General features: G+C 37.5%; 1 protein-coding gene across 5 annotated transcripts in view; it reads right to left on the reverse strand.

Moving 5' to 3' along the window:
- Positions 1 to 490: 490 nt before the first annotated feature.
- LOC126284389 (tau-tubulin kinase homolog Asator-like) overlaps positions 491 to 22,816 on the reverse strand; it is a 556,186-nt gene continuing 533,860 nt past the window's right edge. For all 5 annotated transcript variants that reach the window (XM_049983277.1, XM_049983281.1, XM_049983279.1 and 2 more), the window contains 3 exons: positions 17,709 to 17,951; positions 8,254 to 8,460; positions 491 to 3,093 (listed from right to left, as the gene is read on the reverse strand). In XM_049983277.1, the coding sequence (XP_049839234.1) occupies positions 3,042 to 3,093; positions 8,254 to 8,460; positions 17,709 to 17,951 (502 nt within the window). In that variant the 3' untranslated portion in view covers positions 491 to 3,041. The remainder of the gene's footprint in view (positions 3,094 to 8,253; positions 8,461 to 17,708; positions 17,952 to 22,816) is intronic.

Raw genomic sequence — 22,816 nt, forward strand, 5'->3', positions numbered from 1 at the left:
ACAGCCCAGAAATCTTGCTTTTAAACAAAGCTGTTGCTGATTGGTAGAATACCTAAAATTCTCTATTTGGATTGAAAACTGGATCAGAACAAGTCTAGGAGGTAGGCACCTATGTAAGAATAGAGGCAAAAGCTGACACAGATTATTCCTCCTTTATAAAGTAGTGAGAAAAGCCGCAAAACACATGAGAAATTGCAAAAGAAGAATAAAATATTAAATTTCTTTTCCACTCTGGCATGTACCAAGATTCTGAATGAATTATTTCTGTCACATGCTAGTTTTATCATTATGATTTGCTACTTTTCAGTTACATTTTCCAATGAAAGAAAGCCTGGTTTAAAAAGTAGATTTCATTCATCTTATTTACAGTACAACACTTGCAGGTGTCTTTAATTCATGTCCCCATCTCTGCATAATTTTTAGAATCCACAATAAATGTGTTATTTTAACATTATCACTGAAATCCATGACAAAAGGTGCCACACAGATATTTCATTTGTAAGGGTACATATTTTATTTACTTCATACTGTTTACAAGCTTTTAATCTCAAGGCTTAAAAATGAAATACAAACAAAATATACAATGTTTCAGAAATATTTACAATGCCTGACTCGAAAATGTAGTCACTTTTGATAGTGTAGACATTTTCAGACACACCTTTCTAGAAAGACACAGCTCTAGAGCACTTGTGTGCTCCTTTCAATCTCTCAGTATATGGTTTTAAGTACCACCTGCCCAAAAATGATGTCACACCACAGTTGCTGAGCAAGCAAAAATTTATATACTAACGAAATTTAAAACAATTATACAAAGTTAAACAGTCTGTTGCCATTGGGTTACAGCTGCTCACACATAAGCTGTGCTCAGTCTTATTTGTAAATGTATTTACAGTTAATGGAAGGTTTTTATCATTGCACTTATGGTTTTATTACATAAAGAAATAAACAAAGAAGGGTAGAGACAGATAAATATTTCAGCACTGGTGATAAAAAGCTATTGGCTGTATGAGTTCAAAGGAAACATGAGCAATTACACAGTTTGGCCACTTTTATTCATTTAGAGTGAAGTCTATCTACAAAACAGATCCATCTTCCTCTCTTATGACTTTTCCAGAATTTATAGGATAATACTTTCTCCTGTCATTTGAATAATGACAAAAATTTAAATCATCTTCAATTACAGAAGTAACTTCTTAAATAAATTCTGATGACTCATCACAGTTGCTATCAGCTATTAAAAGAGTTATCTTATTTCTTTGAAACAGTGTGTACAATATTTAAAGTTTTGGTGGTGAAGGAAGTCACCAAAACTAATATTAATTTTCTTAACTATTTAACTTCATAATCTCACAGCTGAGAAGATTCTCAGTAGTGACTGTGCGTGAGTACTGAATGGCACATCTGGAAAGGCATTATTTTAATAGCAACTGATGAATATCAGTAAAACTATGGTAACTAACTATATAAAGAAATGTGAATGAGAATATGGAAATAGTTCTCACTTAATCTGCATCTAACTGGCTAAGGATTTTGATGCAGATTGTCACTTCAGAAAGAAATCACTATTTTTATGTAAACCAATTATCTCGTCCAGGGTTGTTTCTATCCCCTCTTCACTAAAAGCAAAGCTATAACTGTAAGTTGTTAATAACTGAGGATATTATTGCTGCAGTGGACTTTACTTCCACAGTTTTTGACAGAGTGGACAAAGCATACTAGTAACCATTATTCTGAAGTCTGTCAAATATCTGGGCCTTCACTCTGAATCTGAAACCATGTAGCCAGTTACGAGGAAAATTCTTAATGCTGGACATCAGTTATGGGCAAATTATTACTTAAATAATGTCTTTCAATCTAAACAACAAAGCACCCATATTCCCTCCGGGAATTTCTTCCTCATTAGGAACAATGACATTAATATCATGATCGTTATACTAATCTGTTTCATTCTATTAATGAAACAAAGTGTGACTAGGTTTCACAACTTAATCTCATATAAATTATGGCGGTTCAAAAGTTTCTGCATAAAATTATCACATGACTAGTAAAAAAAGAATAAATGAGCAAATAAACTTAACATCACTTTCAATAAATTACAATATAAATATATTAATAATTCAACAACAAAGAGAGATCTTTTGTTTCCAATTCCACATGAGGATATATACAGAATCTCATACACGAGGGCAAGTAGGTAGGACATCAAGCCAAATTCCACTCTCTCAAAGTACTCTCACACCTCCAATCACATCATTTTATTGAAGCACTCCACAATTCTTTACTGACATTCAGATAAAGAATTGTGACAAAATTATTTGCAAGTTGTCTTCATTCCTATTGTAAATGTGACTGACCAAGTATTTTACACCTGCGAAAAAAATATCTGCAGTATCTTGGAATCTGTCACATTCTGACATCGATTTTTCTACAGACACGCTGAAAAGTGTAACAAAGACACTCAGAATTGTTCAATATTTGATGCGGTTATTCAATTCTTCTTTTGGCAGAAAGAGGAATTTGAATGCCATTTATCTGAGAGCAGTTAAAATAGTAGACTCTGTTCAAATAATAAGAAAATAAAGCTCAATCCCATAAACTGCAAGTTTCAATTTTCATATCTTGTGGAATTCCACTAGGAAAACGATTCAGTGAATACGTGTAGGGAATAAAATCTGTTGCCATAAGTACTTCAAAATTATGACAGAGCTACTGTTTCAGCTGGTAAGACCACTGCAACAGATGCTATTACAGGACAGAACAATATGCTTAGCCACTAACTATGTTACCTCAACAAAAACTGCAGTTGAAAAGGCTGCATGCTTCATTCAGGTAACTATAAGTTTGATGTAACCAGTCATCATTTTGTCATCAAAATGTCAGTATCCTGTACCATAGTCTTATTTTCAGCTAATCTCCAGCAACTTGAAGCCATGTTAATGTTTCTGACAGAGGCAACCAGCAATTCGATGAGGCTGCTGTCATTAGAACAAAATTCAGACTAGCACAAGGGCAAAGTAGTTGTGTTGCACTCTCATCCGTCTTCATGACTCCCGAGCAGATCCGTCTGACGCCACAGGATGGAAACGCCGACACCTGATGGGCAAGAATTTTGCAACGTCAGCATAATCTGAATTGGATACGTCTGCTACTCGTACTTGTAGTACAGTTTACACAGAGAGAGGAGAAGAATAAGTTACATGATGGAGTGTAAAATGATATGATGATACAAATAATATTACGCTGGACCACATACATTCAGCCTAGGTTCTCAATTTTAAGGGAAGTAATTTTCCTGTGTAATAATTTACTTATTACTAATTCTGCCTTCTTGAGCATTTTCAAGCTATCAGCGTTATTGTAATAATGCAACATCTTACATTCCACACACCTGTGAGAGGAAGCAACATTTGATGGCGTTCTTAACCTGTTTCTTCCCAATGTTGTGTACACACAACGCCAAGTTTTCAGGAATTTATTGTTTTTCAAAAACTGTTAGTCTAATTGTGAAATATAAAAAACATAAGGCAAGAGAATCTGTGAATCCTTTAAACATAATGATGATGATGATGATGACATGCTATTATACAGGGTGTATCAAAAAGAATCATCCGTTGTGGTACATCTATATTTCTGAAACTAATAAACATATACAATGAATTATGTTTTTAGATGAACGGGAAACGCAAAAAGGTACCCCCCCCCCCCAAATAGCTGTTCAGTATACACCCCTTGAGATGCAAGGCATGTGTCAATGTGATATTCAAATTGAATTGTTCCCAAACTGCAGCGAGTATGCCTTTGTGTTACAGCTTCCACAGCTCCTGTTATGCAATGTCTCAGTTCATTCATTGTTGTTGGTAATGGAAGTACAAAAACAGAGTCTTTTATAAAACGACCACAAGAAATAACATCATACAGTCAGGTCCGGTGACCTTTGAGGCCAGTAATGTACGGCTGAATCATTTGGTCCAGTGCAACCAATCCATTATTCAGTAATTCTCCACAAAGAACTTGCACTAGCTGAATTTTGTATGGTTTCATGTGTAAAAGTTGACAACACATGCCAGATGGACATCAGGGACATGTTGAGCTGTAGAGTTGCATAGTGAATGGATTTATGCGGACTCCTTGTCAAGCTATGGCGATGCATTCAATGTCTGTGTTAGACACTCAGGGACTGCCTGCCAATTTTCCTTTCGGCAAATGATCTGTTTCTCATAATTCTTCATGCCATCATCTAACGTTCTGTGCTGTAGAAGAATACACATCATACCTAGTATGAAACTCATGCTGAACAGTTATTGCTGACCCTCACTGTGCAAAACATAGAACACAAAACACTTTTTGTTGTCCAGACACCATTTTTACTAGAACTGAAGTGGGTGCATACTTCTGTTACCTAGACATAAACCCCTAGAGTTTGCTCTTTCAAACAATACACTGTTCATACACATATCTCGAATAACATAATAATTATGACTTTTAAAAAATTGGATGACTTTTTTTTGATACATGCTATATAATAAGTTCATTCTGCTTTTGTGAAGTTAAACATTGTGTTGTGTGTACATGACACTAGGAAGAAATGGGTTGATAATGGTTTCTTACAACTGTGGTAGTTACAGGCATAGCTGCCACAGGCACAAAGTCCGTATGTGGGAAGAGAAACATCTGACCCTTATGTGCATTTTGTCACTCTGCCAGTGTACAACATGCAAACACATTGGTGTAACATTAAAAAAGAGCAGATGTGTGGAATAACAGATTCTATATGATTACAATTTTTTATTATGATGCCAGTAGTAGGAGTAACTTGAAAATGGCCAAGAGGCCAAAAATTAGCTATTACTTAAATCATGAAATAAATTGTTTATTTCGAAAGTAAAACATCTACACTGGAAAATATATACAGAAAACTGGGGTCTGAGTTCTAGCAACACAACTTGGCAGATGTGATATTCAAAATATGATTTATGTTTCTTGGTGATACCACCATTACATACTGCAGAAAATGAGTGATGTACACCTCTTCTACAAACAAGGCAAGAAGTCAGGAGGAGACAAAACAAAAATGTTAAATCATATTGGTGAAGTTATATGGTACTGCTAGGCATGTTTATTTGAGGAAGTTTGTATCCTTTTTCCTTTATTCTTCTTCACTGCCCTATTTTCTCTGCTTCTTACTGGTCCTGTACCTGTTGTTGCTTCCATCATTTGATGCTTCCATAATCTGTCTAGTATTTTCTCCTACCACCTATCCACTTTATTTCAGTCCAACTGCTGCATATTACTCATTAACAATCTGCTTTACATACTGATGTCTAAGTCTATCCCCGTCGTTCTTTTAGTTCCACCATCCCTTCGACAACTGTTTTCAGCAGTGAGTTGTGAAATAATATGTTCCCAGTTACTATTTTGCTTCAGAGTCATTAGTTTTCTTCAGTTCTCCTGTCTGCTATAGTAGACTTTCTCTTGTTGCAACTGTATTTGTCTAGCCTCTCCATTATTTTTGATCTATATTGCATTATAATCTTCTCTTACTTTCAGCCACATTTTTTACATAATGTGTGCTTTGTTTCATTTATTTCCTGTATTTCATATTTCTGTTTGACATTAAAGAACATTAAATTATCCTTTCTTTCTCCATTATCCACTGCATTACTTTTTTCTTCAATTGCAAACAGGAAAAGCTCAAAGTTTCTTTACGGGCGGAGACCTGAATATAATTCATTTCAGTAACAGCTTCTTTTCCTGCATTGGAAAAGGAAGTTAATTCACATCTATACCAGGCAAACAGTTACACACACAAATAACTCATCCACAGCTCATGGACTGCTGTCTAGTGTTGCTGCCTCTGGATCACGGGGTCCCGGTTTAAATTCTCGGTTGGGTTGGGGATTTTCTCTGCCTGGGGTCTGGGTGTTTGCATTGTCATCATCATTTCATCATCATCATTTGTGACAGTGGCTACTTTGGACTGGGTAAAAAATTAGACTGTGTAAAAATGGAGACTTCGTATGGGCGCTGATGACCGTGCAGTTGAGCGTCCTCCAAACCAATAATCATCATCATCACACACATATAACTTGATCTATGTTAATTTTCCTTGAAGTTCAAAATGAAGTTGTTTTCAGACTGAAGACTGGTTTGATGCAGGTCTCCATGCTACTCTATACTGCGCAAGTTGCTTTAGCAACGACTGCAGCCTACATCCAGTGGAACTTGCTGACTGTATTCAAGCCTAGGTATCTAGAATTTTATTCCCCCCTCCGAAATCCTATCTTTCAGCCAAGGTGTGCCATAAATTTATTTTTACCCCAGTTCAATCCTGTACCACCTTATGTTCTTTCCTGTACCATTTATCATCCATGTCATACATACAAAGCAACACTCCAGACAAAAACATCAACAAAAAAATTTGCTGGCTGTGTGTGTATATGTATATCAGGCCTACTTCAACTGTATCATCCTTTGGCACTCTGAGGACAATTTTCATTCATTCTGGTAAATATTTATAACAATTTTTTCATCACAACAAAAAGGGTGATTCTCAATTTTACGATTTGGATCCTTGTAACTTTGTTTTTTGGTAGGTTGATTCTGAAAACTTTAAAAGTACTGCATTCCATAACACTCTTCACCTCTAACTGAAGCTCACTGAGTATATTTGTCAGTTCTTCCCATATGGATACCATACAGGAACAACAGTAAACAACCATTGGAAGAGTTTCCAAGGCAATCTGCTCCATATATGAGTTACACATTTTAAGCAGTTTCCTGACAACTAGTTTAATGCAATATGTCTACCTTTAGTCACCATAGATGCCAATGCTGACATACGTGGTGGTTATAATTACACTTTTACTACTTAAGAGGGGCTCCCATAAAAAAGTGTGATTGTAGGAAAGTGGAACTTCATGGAAACATTCTAAGGACATGTGGAAGAGGAGCAATGAATAAATCATTGAAAGAAACAGATTTCAATTTCCACATGAGAGGTTAACATTTGTTAATTACATACGACGTTTAGGTTCCAGGTTACAAATGTCGGTCAATGTGATGACCACTGGCATCGACAGCCTGGAACAACATTGGAGATACCATTTCTAAATTGTTTGCCAGCACACTTGTCAAATGCTGAATCATGGAATGTTCAGTTGTTGTGATACAGCTCATGCACTGCTTGATGATTGCAAATTTTCCAGCATTCTCAACCATGGCAACAGTAACTTATTCAACAATCTGTGGTGCAACTGACCGTCAGGCTCTTCCATGACCTTCCCAAATTGCCAGTTAATTCAAACTTCTGAACCTTGTTCTTCAACACCAGTGCAGAGAGAAGACCTCTCCATATTCCTTTAATGTGTCAGTACTTGCGAAGAGCAGCTGCACTATTGCCATTGTTTCAATAAAACAGTTTTACGGGTAAAATACTGCTCAATTTCTCCAGACCCATGTTGACTGTCTGCAACTGTAATGCACACTGATGCTAGTTTTTCAATTCTACATTGCCGTATTAGGTCCGGTGCCTGAAGGCAATAACGGCACCACCACTACTAGCCACGGTACGAACATAATTTTGGTAAAGTTGGGTACCCATACATATAATAAATAGGTTTCCATCTACATTGGCTCAAGAAATGGAAGTTTAATTGTAATCACCTTGTACTTTTTACTTTTGTAACTAATGCTGGTGTATGTAAATAACATAAAATACATACGTTCATTACGTTCTTTTATCATCATTTTGAGGGTCAACAGACAACAGTGTGGCTCACAATAACATCTGAAAGTGTCGAAGATTCCCTCAGCTACATCCTTGTGAGTGTTTTAGAGAATACCCCGTGAGAGTAAGGGCACTGTGGATTCATCTTGCATCACATGTTACCTATCCTCACTTCCTCAATGCCCCCACCCCCCCGAAAAACTGACACATCTACACAACAAATAAGTGATAAGAAATGCCTTTGTACACTTGGGTCCACTGATGTTATGATATACTTAGAATAGGACTTTATTTGTTTAGGTCCATTAGAACTAATTTCAGTAATGACAGACATTTCTGGCAGCATTTTTCACAGCCCAGGACATTATTATAAATTGTTTATAGAATATGAATGACCGAAAAGTAATTTATTTACTCACAGGATGACATTTCAACTAGAAACACAACATTTAAAAATCTGGTTCAGGATTATATGCAGAACCAGAAAGAGGCATCACACTGTCACACCTGTGCATGCATTACCTCACCTCGCATTGTTCTCGGCGACGAGTCGCAGATCTGCCGGACTGCTGATGGGTGGCGGGTGTGGGGGCAGCACGGGTCCACCCATGACGCCTCCTGACAAGTCACTGTCCGCTTCACTGCTCTCCTCCCCCCCTCCCGTCCCTGGAGGTGCTGCTAGTAAGTGGCTAGGGATACCACGCAGCTGACAGGAGGATGCAGGGGCAGACATCCTGCATGCAACACATGTGAGAACAACCAAAGTGCCAGGTAGGGTATTCGTAGCCCGTAAGTGGCACAACACAAAATACATTCACACAAACCACATTTCTGACTGAGCTTGGAGCATGGGTCTCCCATGTTATTCAGTAAAAACAATATAAATGACCTCTGATACCAGGCACACAATTTTATATAGAATTCTGGAAGAGAATGAAGCTTTCATCAATGTAAAATATTCAAAATTTAGACCTAGAACAGTATCTTAATAATAAATGTTATTTACCACCACACACTAATTAAAAGGACCTGCATACATATAGTAAAAGGTAGATTAGTTTTTCATCATATTTGCTCTTAGTTAGCATAAATACAGGGTGGAACTACAGTAAAAAAAAGGGGGGAGGGGAGGGTGACCACACACTTCTTAATAGTGTCTTGGTCCACCTCTGAAATGTAACAAAACAAAAGATTCAACAAGCTCTTGGTAGATTTCTGAAGATGCAGTACCAGACATCTACACAATTCCCTTCAATTCCAGCCTGGAGGTCTGCAGGCACAGAAGTGTTCCATTGGGTTTCGGTTCCCAAACTATCAACTTGAGTTCATTATTGTGTTCCTCAAGCCACTGATTCAAACAGTTATCCAGCTGGAATATGCCACTGCTATTTGGAAAGACATCGAAGATGAAGCTATGATGATTGTCCACAATAATTTTCACATTGTCCACAGCTATCATGGAGCTTTCCACTACCACCATCGGTCCCGTGGAAGCCGAGTTGAATGTCCCATAGCATAATACTGCCCCCACTGTACTGCATCTGTTGTGCAGTGTCTTTTCAGCAGCCATTCGCCCAGGTGAGAAAATTACTAGACATGACCATTGGCCTGGTGTAACAAGAAAAGTGATTCATCTGACCAGGTGAAATTTCCATTGATCCGTAGTCCCTTTACATGGATCCCATGCCCACTCCAATTGCAACTGGGATTGGTGGTTATATTGGGTCAACATGGGAACACATAGGGGTCATCTGCTGCAGAGCCTTATGTTTAATGCCATGCACAAGCACTGTACTTTGCTACTATCTTCCATAGATGACTGACTATCTTGCTTTAACAACAGGCAAGCCAGCAACTTCAACATTCTGTGATGAGACATACAATGCTCAACTTCTCTCGGTTTCACCATCCGTTAATCTTTTCCTGTAGCACTCACAGCAGTAGCACACAACCAACAACCTTCACTGTTTCTGAGATGAACATGCATGGCACCAGGCTATAATGATCTGCCCTTTGTCAAAATTTCTCTTACCAGTGGATTGCCCACTGTTGGTCTGTACTGTCACTAGAATAACCCACCATTTTCTCTGCTCTGGTTGTATACATTTCTTACTGGGTCATGTGCCTGCAACGCCATTGGCTAGCATTTGGTCTCATGATGGATAGTGGTCACAATGTTTTAGTTTATCAGGCTACATTATGATACAGTTTATCTCATTTGCTGAGACGCATGTGGTAGCTTAGAATGACTGAATTATAAGTAGGAGAGACAGCCTATCCTTTCTCAAAATCTTTTGTGGAGCTGGTTATATACCAACAGTAATAGTCTAGTTATACATACCATCAGGGGGAGAGGGGGAGAGGATCAGAAATCACTTAAAAAGGGCCACTGCAGAGTGAGACAGGGAAATACAGATAGCAGAAAGATAACTGCAAAGATAACAAAAGGAATAGTTCAGTTGAACAACAAAAGATGAAAGTAAGATTCACTCAGAAATGAAATCAGTAGGAAGTGCAAGGAAGCTAAGGTGAAATTACTGCATGAATCGCATCAGTTTGCCTTTTAAGATTAGAAGGATTCTTTGCACTCTTAAGTACAAAAGGTTTCTGGATTATGACAATTGTTGCCGATAGCAGATTGCACAGTGTAGAAGTCTTACAATCATAACGCTGGTGGTATGAACCTCATAAGTTGCAACATTTTAAAATGTTATTTAAATTCCAAACACAAGTGACAAGTAACAAATATTGAATCATGTAAATGGAAGTATTGATAATACAACTAAAGTTTGTATAAAATATTATACACGAAACAGAAAATAAAGTACATATTTTATTTGTGGAGATTGAACAGTATTAATGGTATATATAAGGACTGAATTTTCTCATTATGAAAGTATTGGAGGACAATCTCTTTTAATTGTTTAAAAACCATTAAAATGCCGGGATCACAAAAATGTTTTTTTTTTTTATTTATTTTGAGACAGTTGGTTTCAACAGTCTTAGCTGTTATCTTCAGGTCTTAAACATTAGTTTTTTGTGGTAAAACATGTTCAGTTTAGGCTGACCTCATGCACATTCTGTCAAGTGAATAGAAATAAGCACATTATAAACATTTGGCATCACTAAAATATTTAACAAGACATAGCATCTTATCCATCTAGGTATTGCTCAGAGATGCTCAGTGCACGATACAAATACGGTACACAATAGCACATCTGTTTGCTGTGTGCAGCATATGTAAACCTGAAGATAACTGTTGAAATCAAGTGTCTTCATTTAAAAAAAGTTTTGTGCAATCATGGCTTTTGAATGGTTTTTTATAAGAATAAGGAATTTCACATGTGTGTACCAAATTCTAGTTTATTTTCATACAAACAGTATCTACATCTACATGGATACTCTGCAAAAATCACATTTATGTGCCTGGCAGAGGGTTCATTGAACCACCTTCACAATTCTCTATTATTCCAATCTCGTATAGTGGGCAGGAAGAATGAACACCTATACCTTTCCGTCCGAGCTCTAATTTCCCTCATTTTAAGTGCAAATTAAGTATCTGGCTTTCAGGAGAATATTAACCATGCTGTCTCAAAAACAGCAAAGGCAGAGGTATGCAAATTTAACACCTCATGTATCGTGTTGCTGACAAAAGTAATACACAAAAGAATGGAGAAGAACATTAGGGAACTTTTGGGTGACAATCAGTTTGGTATTAGGAAAGGTAAAGGCACCATAAAGTCAGTAACAATATTGTGCTTGATAATGGAGGCAGGATGTAAGAAAAATCAAGACACTCAAGATTTGTTGACCTAGAAAAAGCATTTGACAACATAAACTTGTGCAAGATGTTTGAAACCTCTAGGGGCAGGCAGATAATATCCAATATATACAAGAATCATGAGCAAGCAATAAAGATAGAAATGCCAGATTAAAAAAGGTAGTGCAATCTTTCTTTCCTTCGTTCTTTCTTTCCTTCTTTCATAATGTCCAACCTGCACACCGAAAAGCAATGATGGAAATATATTAAATATATTTATATTATTTGTGAGTGGAATTATAGTTCAGAGTGAAACGCTGTCACCACAAAGATTTACTGATAACATTGTTATCCTTACAGAAAGTAAGGAAGAATTACAAGGCCTGAAGAATGGGATGAACAGCATAATTAGCAAACATTATGGACTGAAAGTAAACCAAAGAAATATGAAAATAGTGAGGTAGTAAAGGAATTATTCTACTTTCGGAAAAAAAAAACACCTGACACATAACCAGTCCAGTACACTAGCACAAACAGAGTACTTGTCACTAGATGAACTCTAATAGTATCTGTCTTAAGCCCTAATTTGAGAAGAATTTATATCTCGAAGCACTGTTCAACTTTTCTTCTAATTTTGTAATGTTACAACTTATACAAACTACTGACCCCAAAAATCAAATTTTTTTGTTAAATTAAAGAAGATACTTTTCTCTGCTAATGAATACATATTCTTCAGCTATATTAACACTGGCTGTCATTTATATTGCTCTCTTAAAATGATTAAACGAAACACCATTAGTATATACCGAAATTAATTTGAATTATAGATAGTAAGTTTGGTGGTGGTAATCAAATTTTGTACATCTTGTCTGAAATGAGTTGGCTTTTTATTTGTATGTCTCCTAATTTGCACGCTTCAGGTAGAAGTTTAGACCCAATGGCAAATTCTGATTACATTAGTCTTAGCTTACTGGAGGTATATTTTTTATCTATCTTGACTTTAATACAAACACACAGAAAAGTTACGTAAATGACTGCATTTTCTTTATTTTCAGTAGTAAATAGTATATTCAATGAGTGCAGATTTGTGTGGTTTCAAAAGGTACTGTCAAATGTTAATAGTATTTATTACTGCCTTTAATATTTATAAACTGCTAAAATGTACTAACTGAATTACATGTACTGTTACTGGACACCAAACGACAACTTATACAATTTCAATGAACTGTGAGATACACGAGAAAAATAGGTACTCATTTCTTTGTCGCACACAAAGAAATTAAGAGCTGTGAAAGTAAAATGTACTCTTAAAAAACTGTTAATTTCTTGAATTTCAAATTATTTGCCCAAGCTCAGTCAATAATGAGGTATTTTAGTAACATCACAATCTAAAGCATTCCATCTATTACATTCAGAACTGCGATATATTCTCATCTAAAACACAAAAGGATTTTACTAAGCATGTATTAAATGCTAACCCAAAGTTTTCTTCATGATTACAACATTCAGTGGATAACTTCTATTTTTAAACTAAAAACATTTTTAAAAAATAGCAGGCAAGAAAACTATATTCTAAATACTAGAATATGGAACAGGGTAACTGATGGAAAATTTATGCTTCAACAGGTGAATTATTCCATATGTGATCTTCAAGAAGATTATTAGATGACAAAGTAATCTATGTCTGCTACTGAGAATATATGGACCAAATTTGTTACAGAAGGTTACATTTTATAAAACATAGGCTGCTCAAATAATCAAAAACATGGTACAATTTCAAATGCACAGATTAACTGAAAAGCAAGAGGGAGAGGGACAGTGTGTGTAAGTTGTTGCAGAAGATAAGTTAAAAGTGAAGTGAACAGAAAGCTATTCTTTAACATGCACCAGTGCTGGATTAATAGAGTGGACTGTTAACATCTCTGGCTAACTGTTTAATAAATATTGCTACTGTAAAAATCTGAAATGAGGATGCATATGGAAACAATATGGAATAGGGTAGATTGCTGCTCACCACACACAGGCGGCAATGAGCTGTGGAAGGGCACATTTAAAAGTAATTGCATATTATTCAGCCAAAGTCATTCATAAAATGAAGAAACACACACATTCATACACACACTGGTAAAACGCATTTGGCCACTGTCTTCCCTGGGCACTGTAAACACACAAAACTTTGTCTGACAGCAGAATAATAAATGTCCAACAACTACTTTTAAGGTGCTCTCAGTCACTCAACACCTCTGATACGTGTCGAGCAGCAACCTATCCAAATTCATATTGTTGTTTGGAGAATGTGGAAAGGTACACTTGCTTACTGTTATTGCTAATGAAACCTTGATCGGCAACTGAAGTCATTTTAAATGAATGGGTAACTGGTTTGAATCATTGGTATATCAGCGAGGATAGCAGTTTCAACGTCAGTATTTCGCATAGTTTCTGTTAAAACAGATTGCAGGGAAGAAAATAAAACAATACATAAGTGTGTATGTATTTTTTTAAACTATAAGAAGAGTGAGTGTGATAACACAAAACATGTACAGTGTTTCTAGAATGAAAGATAAGAGTCTAGGTACTGGCAGAATTAAAGCTGTGAAGACCTATCATGAGCCGTTCTTGGGCAGCTCAGTTGGCATAGCACTCGTCTGTGAAAGGCAAAAGGTCCCGAGTTTGAGTCTCAGTCCAGCACACAGTTTTAATGTACCAGGAAGTTTCTGTTCATTGTTTTTTTTAATTATTATTTTTTTAAATATATAACTGTCTGAACATTTATTAGACTACTGTGTACATATTTGAATTAAGTTGGTCAAGAATGCGTCAAGATTTTTGCCAACCTCTTTAAATATCATTATATACATACAAGGGTTACTCAGAAAGTAATGCACTGCATTTTTTTCTTAGCTGAAAACAGTGCTACGAATGCAAAATGTTACACACGTATTATTTGAAGTCTCCTGAGTGAGCGTGCCAAGTTTCCGTCCATTCCGACAGATAGCGTAGCTGCAGGACAGTTTCAAAATGGCTTCCTTAGGTGATGTGCGTTACAAGCAATATGCCATGACTGAATTTCTCACTGCTGGGGAATATTCACAAACGCTTGTGCAAAGTCTATGGAGCACCTGCTGTCAACAGAAGTACAGTCAGTCACAAGGCACAGAGGGTGAGGTCATCAGAAGGCGGGTTGGCAGAGCTCCATGATTTGAAACTGTTGGGGAGACAATCCGCAGCTGTCACAGCTGACATGTTGCAGCAAATCTGATGTTTGGGCCATTACAGGATGTCATTCATGGAAGGCATTTTGAGGACAATGAGGAGCTGATTCACACAGTGAAGCACTAGCTCCACCACCAGGACGAGGACTTGTATTGACAGGGCATACATGCCCCTGTTTAATGCTGGAGGAAGGCCATGGAATGGTATGGAGATTACGTGGAAAAATAGAGTGTGTAGATAAAACACTATTCTTTTGTATGTGTAATTCTCATCATGTTCCATAAGGAATTGCTGGGGGGGGGGGGGGGGGGGGGGGGAATGCAGTGCGTTACTTTCTGGGCAACCCTTGTATATATGTTCATATACCATACATATTGAAAGAAATATGTAGCCTATGTCTGTCCAAACGTTAACTGACATTTCATGTAAAAATTTGAAGTAAATCGGTGAAGAACTTTGAGATTTTTGCTAACATTGTTTCTCATTTATATAGTACATACACATTTATATATGATAAACATTTTAAAAATATGTAGCCCATGACTACCTTTATTACAGTATTGTGTAAAAGTCTGAAAAAAATTAGTCATGAACTTTTCCAAATTTTTGGTAACAATGTTAAACAATGACTTGTCTTTATGCGGTATAGATAAGACAACTTTTGTCCTTTATTTACAGGCATGGCCCATTTTGCAGCATTTTAGCTGCATCATTAGCTGCAAGCAGTACAAATTGACAAACAGACTCATGTAATACAACTAAAATGGAAAGTACGTATGAGATGAACATACAAAATCAAGTCATGTTCCAATTGAGGAAAGAGAATGGGATGACCCAGCAGCCATAGTCAACAACTTTTAGCTAAATATTGTATGTCAAACATAGAATAACATAGAATGCTCCCATGATAGCTAGAAAGAATAAGAGAGCATCATGTAGGTAAAATACATAAATTTCCATTCACCATGAGTAACAATATCTGGTGAGCCAATGGATTCTCTACATAATGAAATTGTGATCAGAACACAGGTTGTATATGATCATCTACAGGACGATGTAAAATTTGAGAAGCTAGCAGTCCCTCATAAAATGGAGGGACTGATGACCCTGCAGTTTGGTCCCTTTCCTCTCCACACCAACCAATCGAAAATGCATTAAAAAACACACAGGTAAAGACACTTTCATTCAATCTTATACTGCAGTTAATTTTTTGGAGGATTAACTACAATTTAATACTGAATAACTGCTTCTTTAGTAGAACATTTTTCAATCCATTTTAAGTAAATGAGGGACAGTAAGCTACTCAAATTTAGCATTATCCCGAATATGATTATACTTTGATTATGATTTCATTACATCAGGACGCTGTTAGCTCATCAGATACTGTTACTCATGGTGAGTGGAATTTATTAATATTTTTCCTACCTGGTGGTCTCTTAATAAAAATTTCTTCTTATTAGTGTTCGTTCTTTCTAGATATCATGGGAGCATTCTATGTTAGACATCTGATACTCAATGCAAAATTGCTGACTATGTATGTTGGGTCATCCCAATCTCCTTCCTCGACTGGAACTTAACTTGATTTTGTGGGTATGTTCATCCCATATATACTACTCATTTCCCATATTACTTTTCTTGCCTTACATGAATCTTTGTCTATCAGTTTGTACAACTTGCACCTGGTGATGCAGCTAAAATGCTGCAAAATCAGTCATGCCTATAAATAAAGGACTTATAACTAGATTTATCTTTTCAAAATGATATATCCAGGTGTGGCTGCTACATAAATGAAGACTGATTTGAGCTCTGTTAATAAGCATCCATAAATCAAAGATGATACAATGCAGAGAACAAGGGATGGGTAAACAGGTGTAAAAGGCAGGAGGCAACCGTTGCAATTGCCTTGTCTTATGTCAACATTTTCCTTCCTCTGGAACTCGGTTAGTTCACAACTGAATTTGTTAAATAAGTTCAGATGGGGAATAACTCTTTCATTCTGCAGTGATGTGTATGTATTGTTTTAAAAAGTTTGCAAAGTACAAAACGTACATTAAATCTGTGAAGGCAGCTCACGAGTCATGCATAGACAGCTCAGTTTGATACTCATGCCAAGAGGTGAAGTTCCAGGTTTGAGTTCCAGTCTGGCACACAGTTTTAATCCGCCAAGATGTCTGAAGTTCATTTGCTAGTTTTATTGTTACTCCATAACTGGTGGAATGTGGTTTTCAAATTTAAACAGAACAGTGTTATTTTAATGTGTCTGCTGGGTATGTAATTGCCATTTTAATAGTAGAAAGTCCTCAATGACTCCTAAAAAAGCCATTAGAAGTATACACATAACAAGTTCTTTTACAGAGCAAGTTACAGCAGATGCATTCACAGAAATGGCATGCAATGTGGCAATTATGCTACAAGACTCTTTGATAAAGCTGTTTAATTAAATCCACTAAATGAACTGCGTGGTATTAGTAACAGCTCACAATTTAGTCCATACTGCAGAGGAAAGTCTAATTACTAATTCTGGTTAGCAACAAAGTAAGCCAAACATTCACATGGGACGCTGTGTCACTAGTCTGCAATAACTAGCTCCTCCTAATCACAATGTATGACATGCAACTCTAGTTTTACTAGATAACAGTGAGTGATATTCACTATTGTTTCAAGAACGTACAGCATAAAATAGTGGTTAACATTGGAATTAAGAGACATGATAACTGAAATTAAAACAGGAAGTGCGCATATAGTTAAAATGTTACAGAAACGCTAACATATCACTGTAATATGCTGGGTTCTGCTTTCTGTACGGTCGTTGACAGTGCATGCACTCAAACATGTATGATGCTGCACACACCAAAGTATGACAGGAAGAGCCAAATATCCAAGCAAAAGAATGTGGAGGACGGGGAAAAAAATGTGTATCAGATGGCAACAGAAAGAAAACACGAACAGAGACACACAAACATGAGAAAAGGCATGCAGAGGTAGATAAATAACAAGTGGCAAACTTACCTTTGACGCTGCTGCTGCAACTGCTGCTGCTGACTACGTTGGCCCGGCCGGCGGAAGCGCAGGTTCAGCTGTGACTGGTCCGTCACATACTTCGCCTCTCTCTCACGACGTCTGCGCAGTGCAGGCGTGCACGCTGCCAGGCGTGCGTCCGAGGAGTCCTCGTCACTCGGTCGTGCATCTGGCAAAGTCTGGCATCTGCGTAATGGGATTGCTACACCAACTTCTTCATGTTCTTCATTACTCCTGCAAGGGTGTCAGTGAGCAAAATGTCAAAATAATTAAAAAACTGTGTGTGTGTGTGTGTGGGGGGGGGGGGGGGGGGGGAGAATTATGATAGTTTTGGTAACTTGTAACTTTCAAAATTCAAGATCCCATTCTATTATCAAAGGTGCAATGCTAAGGGGGCAAGCATTGTTTTTAAAGTTCATGTGTGACAGGTATTTTTAATAATTCCTTTCTGAACAGAGGGTGAGAAAACTGGTGCAAATGATTCAGAATAAAAAGCGAAACAGTACACTGAAGAAGCAATAATGAGGACATTTAGGGAATGAAAAATTAACCTCACACAACTTTCTGAAATAAGAAAGATGAACATGACCTAAAAAGAAGAAGTTCATATGATGTGCATAATATCTCCAATAAGACATTACGAAGTTGTGGTCCTGTAACATTTAATACCCTTAGTTATATAATGCATTGTTAAATCATGGCGTTCTCCATCAATGACTGAAATATACTGTTGATAGTTCTCTCCATAAAAGGGGTGACTCCACAGATGTCAATAACTATAGTAATTGTGGAAATGACTGATAACACATGACTAGATAAACATAGTTTCACATGACAGATCATGTTGCAATTAATGTAAAGATCTAATTATTCATTTATTAGCTTTCAAATAGTTACTTCTTCAAGACTGGTACTGTGGAAATACAGTCTCTCGGCAAATGCAGGAAAGAAAAGCAAGACACTAGTCTGACAATGTTGTTGTTGTTGTGGTCTTCAGTCCTGAGACTGGTTTGATGCAGCTCTCCATGCTACTCTATCCTGTGCAAGCTTCTTCATCTCCCAGTACCTACTGCAACCTACATCCTTCTGAATCTGTTTAGTGTATTCCTCTCTTGGCCTCCCTCTACGATTTTTACCCTCCACGCTTCCCTCCAATATTAAATTGGTGATCCCTTGATGCCTCAGAACATGTCCTACCAACAGATCCCTTCTTCTAGTCAAGTTGTGCCACAAACTTCTCTTCTCCCCAATCCTATTCAACACCTCCTCATTAGTTATGTGATCTACCCATCTAAACTTCAGCATTCTTCTGTAGCACCACATTTCGAAAGCTTCTATTCTCTTCTTGTCCAAGCTATTTATCGTCCATGTTTCACTTCCATACAAGGCTACACCCCATACAAATACTTTCAGAAACGACTTCCTGACACGTAAAACTATACGCGATGTTAACAAATTTCTCTTCTTCAGAAACACTTTCCTTGCCACTGCCAGTCTACATTTCATATCCTCTCTACTTCAACCATCATCAATTATGTTGCTCCCCAAATAGCAAAACTGCTTTACTACTTTAAGTGTCTCATTTCCTAATCTAATTCCTTCTGCATCACCCGACTTGATTCGACTACATTCCATTAGCCTTGTTTTGGTTTTGTTGCTGTTCATCTTATATCCTCCTTTCAAGACACTATCCATTCCGTTCAACTGCTCTTCCAAGTCCTTTGCTGTCTCTGACAGAATTACAATGTCATCGGCGAACCTCAAAGTTTTTATTTCTTCTCCATGAATTTTAATACCTACTCCAAATTTTTCTTTTGTTTCATTTACTGCTTGCTCAATATACAGATTGAATAACATCGGGGAGAGGCTACAACCGGGTCTCACTTCCTTCCCAACCACTGCTTCCCTTTCATGCCCGTCCACTCTTATAACTGCCATTTGGTTTCTATACAAATTTTAAATAGCCTTTCGCTCCCTGTATTTTACCCCTGCCACCTTCAGAATCTGAATGAGAGTATTCCAGTCAACATTGTCAATAGCTTTCTCCAAGTCTATAAATGCTAGAAACGTAGGTTTGCCTTTCCTTAATCTAGCTTCTAAGATAAGTCATAGGGTCAGTATTGCCTCACGTGTTCCAATATTTCTACGGAATCCAAACTGATCTTCCCCTAGGTCGGATTCTACTAGTTTTTCCATTCATCTGTAAAGAATTCGCATTAGTAATTTGCAGCCCGTGACTTATTAAACTGATAGTTCAGTCATTTTCACATCTGTCTACACCTGTTTTCTTTGGGATTGGAATTACTATATTCTTCTTGAAGTCTGATGGTATTTCGCCTGTCTCATACATCTTGCTCACCAGATGGTAGTTTTGTCAGGATTGGCTCACCCAAGGCCGTCAAAAGTTCTAATGGAATGTCGTCTACTTCAGGGGCCTTGTTTCAACTCGGGTCTTTCAGTGCTCTGTCAAACTCCTCACGCAGTATCATATCTCCCATTTCATCTTCATTTACATCCTCTTCTATTTCCGTAATATTGTCCTCAAGTACATCGTCCTTGTATAGACCCTCTATATACTCCTTCCACCTTTCTGCTTTCCCTTCTTTGCTTAGAACTGGGTTTCCATCTGAGCTCTTGATATTCATGCAAGACGTTCTCTTTTCTCCAAAGGTCTCTCTAATTTTCCTGTAGGCAGTATTTATCTTACCCCTAGTGAGATAAGCCTCTACATCCTTACATTTGTCCTCTAGCCATCCCTGCTTAGCCATTTCGCACTTCCTGTCAATCTCATTTTTGAGACGTTTGTATTCCTTTTTGCCTGCTTCATTTACTGCATTTTTATATTTTCTCCTTTCATCAATTAAATTCAATATTTTTTCCTTTACCCAAGGATTTCTACTAGCCCTCGTCTTTTTACCTACTTGATCCTCTGCTGCCTTCACTACTTCATCCCTCAGAGCTACCCATTCTTCTACTACTATATTTCTTTCCCCCATTTCTGTCAATTGTTCCCTTATGCTCTCCCTGAAACTCTGTACAACTTCTGGTTCTTTCAGTTTATCCAGGTCCCATCTCCTTAAATTCCCACCTTTTTGCAGTTTCTTCAGTTTTAATCTACAGGTCATAACCAATAGATTGTGGTCAGAGCCCACATCTGCCCCTGGAAATGTCTTGCAATTTAAAACCTGGTTCCTAAATCTCTGCCTTACCATTATATAATCTATCTGAATCTGTCAGTATCTCCAGGTTTCTTCCATGTATACAGCCTTCTTTTATGATTCTTGAAACAAGTGTTAGCTATGATTAAGTTGTGCTCTGTGCAAAATTCTACCAGACGGCTTCCTCTTTCATTTCTTAGCCCCAATCCATATTCACCTACTATGTTTCCTTCTCTCCCTTTTCCTACTACTGAATTCCAGTCACCCATGACTATTAAATTTTCGTCTCCCTTCACTATCTGAATAATTTCTTTTATTTCGTCATACATTTCTTCAATTATTTCGTCATCTGCAGAGCTAGTTGGCATATAAACTTGTACTACTATAGTAGGCATGGGCTTCATGTCTGTCTTGGCCACAATAATATGTTCACTATGCTGTTTGTAGTAGCTTACCCGCATTCCTATTTTTTTATTCTTCATTAAACCTACTCCTACATTACCTCTATTTGACTTTGTATTTATAACCCTGTATTCGCCTGACCAAAAGTCTTGTTCCTCCTGCCACCGAACTTCACAAATTCCCACTATATCTAACTTTAACCTGTCCATTTCCCTTTTTAAATTTTCTAACCTACCTGCCCGATTAAGGGATCTGACATTCCACATTCCGATTCGTAGAACGCCAGTTTTCTTTCTCCCCCCCCATGAACCATGGACCTTGCCGTTGGTGGGGAGGCTTACGTGCCTCAGCGATACAGATAGAAGTACCGTAGGTACAACCACAGCGGAGGGGTATCTGTTGAGAGGCCAGACAAACGTGTGGTTCCTGAAGAGGGGCAGCAGCCTTTTCAGTAGTTGCAGGGGCAACAGTCTGGATGATTGACTGATCTGGCCTTGTAACACTAACCAATCCAGCCTCGCTGTGCTGGTACTGTGAACAGTTGAAAGCAAGGGGAAACTACGGCCGTAATTTTTCCCGAGGGCATGCAGCTTTACTGTATGGTTAATGATGATGGCGTCCTCTTGGCTAAAATATTCCGGAGGTAAAATAGTCCCCCATTCGGATCTCCGGGCGGGGACTATTTACTCGAATCTAAGCCGCACTCGAATCTAAGCCGTACCTGAAAAATGAGACTCGAAATAAAGGAAAAAAAAAAAATTTACTGAATCTAAGCCGCTCCATAGATTTGAGACTCGAAATTCAAGGGGAGAGAAAAGTTTTAGGCCGCATCTCCAAATTGAAACAAAGTTGGTTCATGGTAATACGAGACACAATTTAGGTCGATTGAATGATGATACAGCTACAGTAGTTTGGTTCGAGTCGTAAGCTTAGCAGTTAAGCTTTACCAGGTAGCCATTGCTATGCGTCAGGTGCTCCGTCCGTATTTATATGATTACTCTTCCTTTTTCACGTGCTTCGTGTGGTTTGAATTGATTGCTTATTTTCCTTTGATATGATAAACGCAGTTTTCTTTGTTATAGGTGTTTAAGTCACTCTAAGCTGAAAATGCATTACTGTACTGTGTCATGCATTGTTTGTCGCATTCTGATAATGTGTGTATACGGCCTGTCGCCGCTTGTGGCATGGCTTGCTTTTGTGCGCGCTACAGCCGCTTACAATTAAAAAAAATTAGCGAAACAATGGCAAGAGACTGCTATTTGTTGTTACTTACGCTGCTGCTTTCTCTGATAATGATCAACAAGAACCATATAATAGACTGCGTATGACAGATGTTCTGAACGAGAGTTCAGTGAATATTTTTCTCCATTTGAAAATCTTTGCAGACACCTCTTTAGTAAATTACATTCTGCACAGAAATTAGTCATCTTAGATTTAAAAATCTAGTCAATTGCCGTGCTTCATTTCTGACTGTATCACTGTTAAGCGTAAGAATAATACGAATATAAACATGACATGATATGTATATTCTTCCGCGTT

This window comes from Schistocerca gregaria, chromosome 8, assembly GCF_023897955.1.
Source record: "Schistocerca gregaria isolate iqSchGreg1 chromosome 8, iqSchGreg1.2, whole genome shotgun sequence".
NCBI classification, from domain to species: Eukaryota; Metazoa; Arthropoda; class Insecta; order Orthoptera; family Acrididae; genus Schistocerca; species Schistocerca gregaria.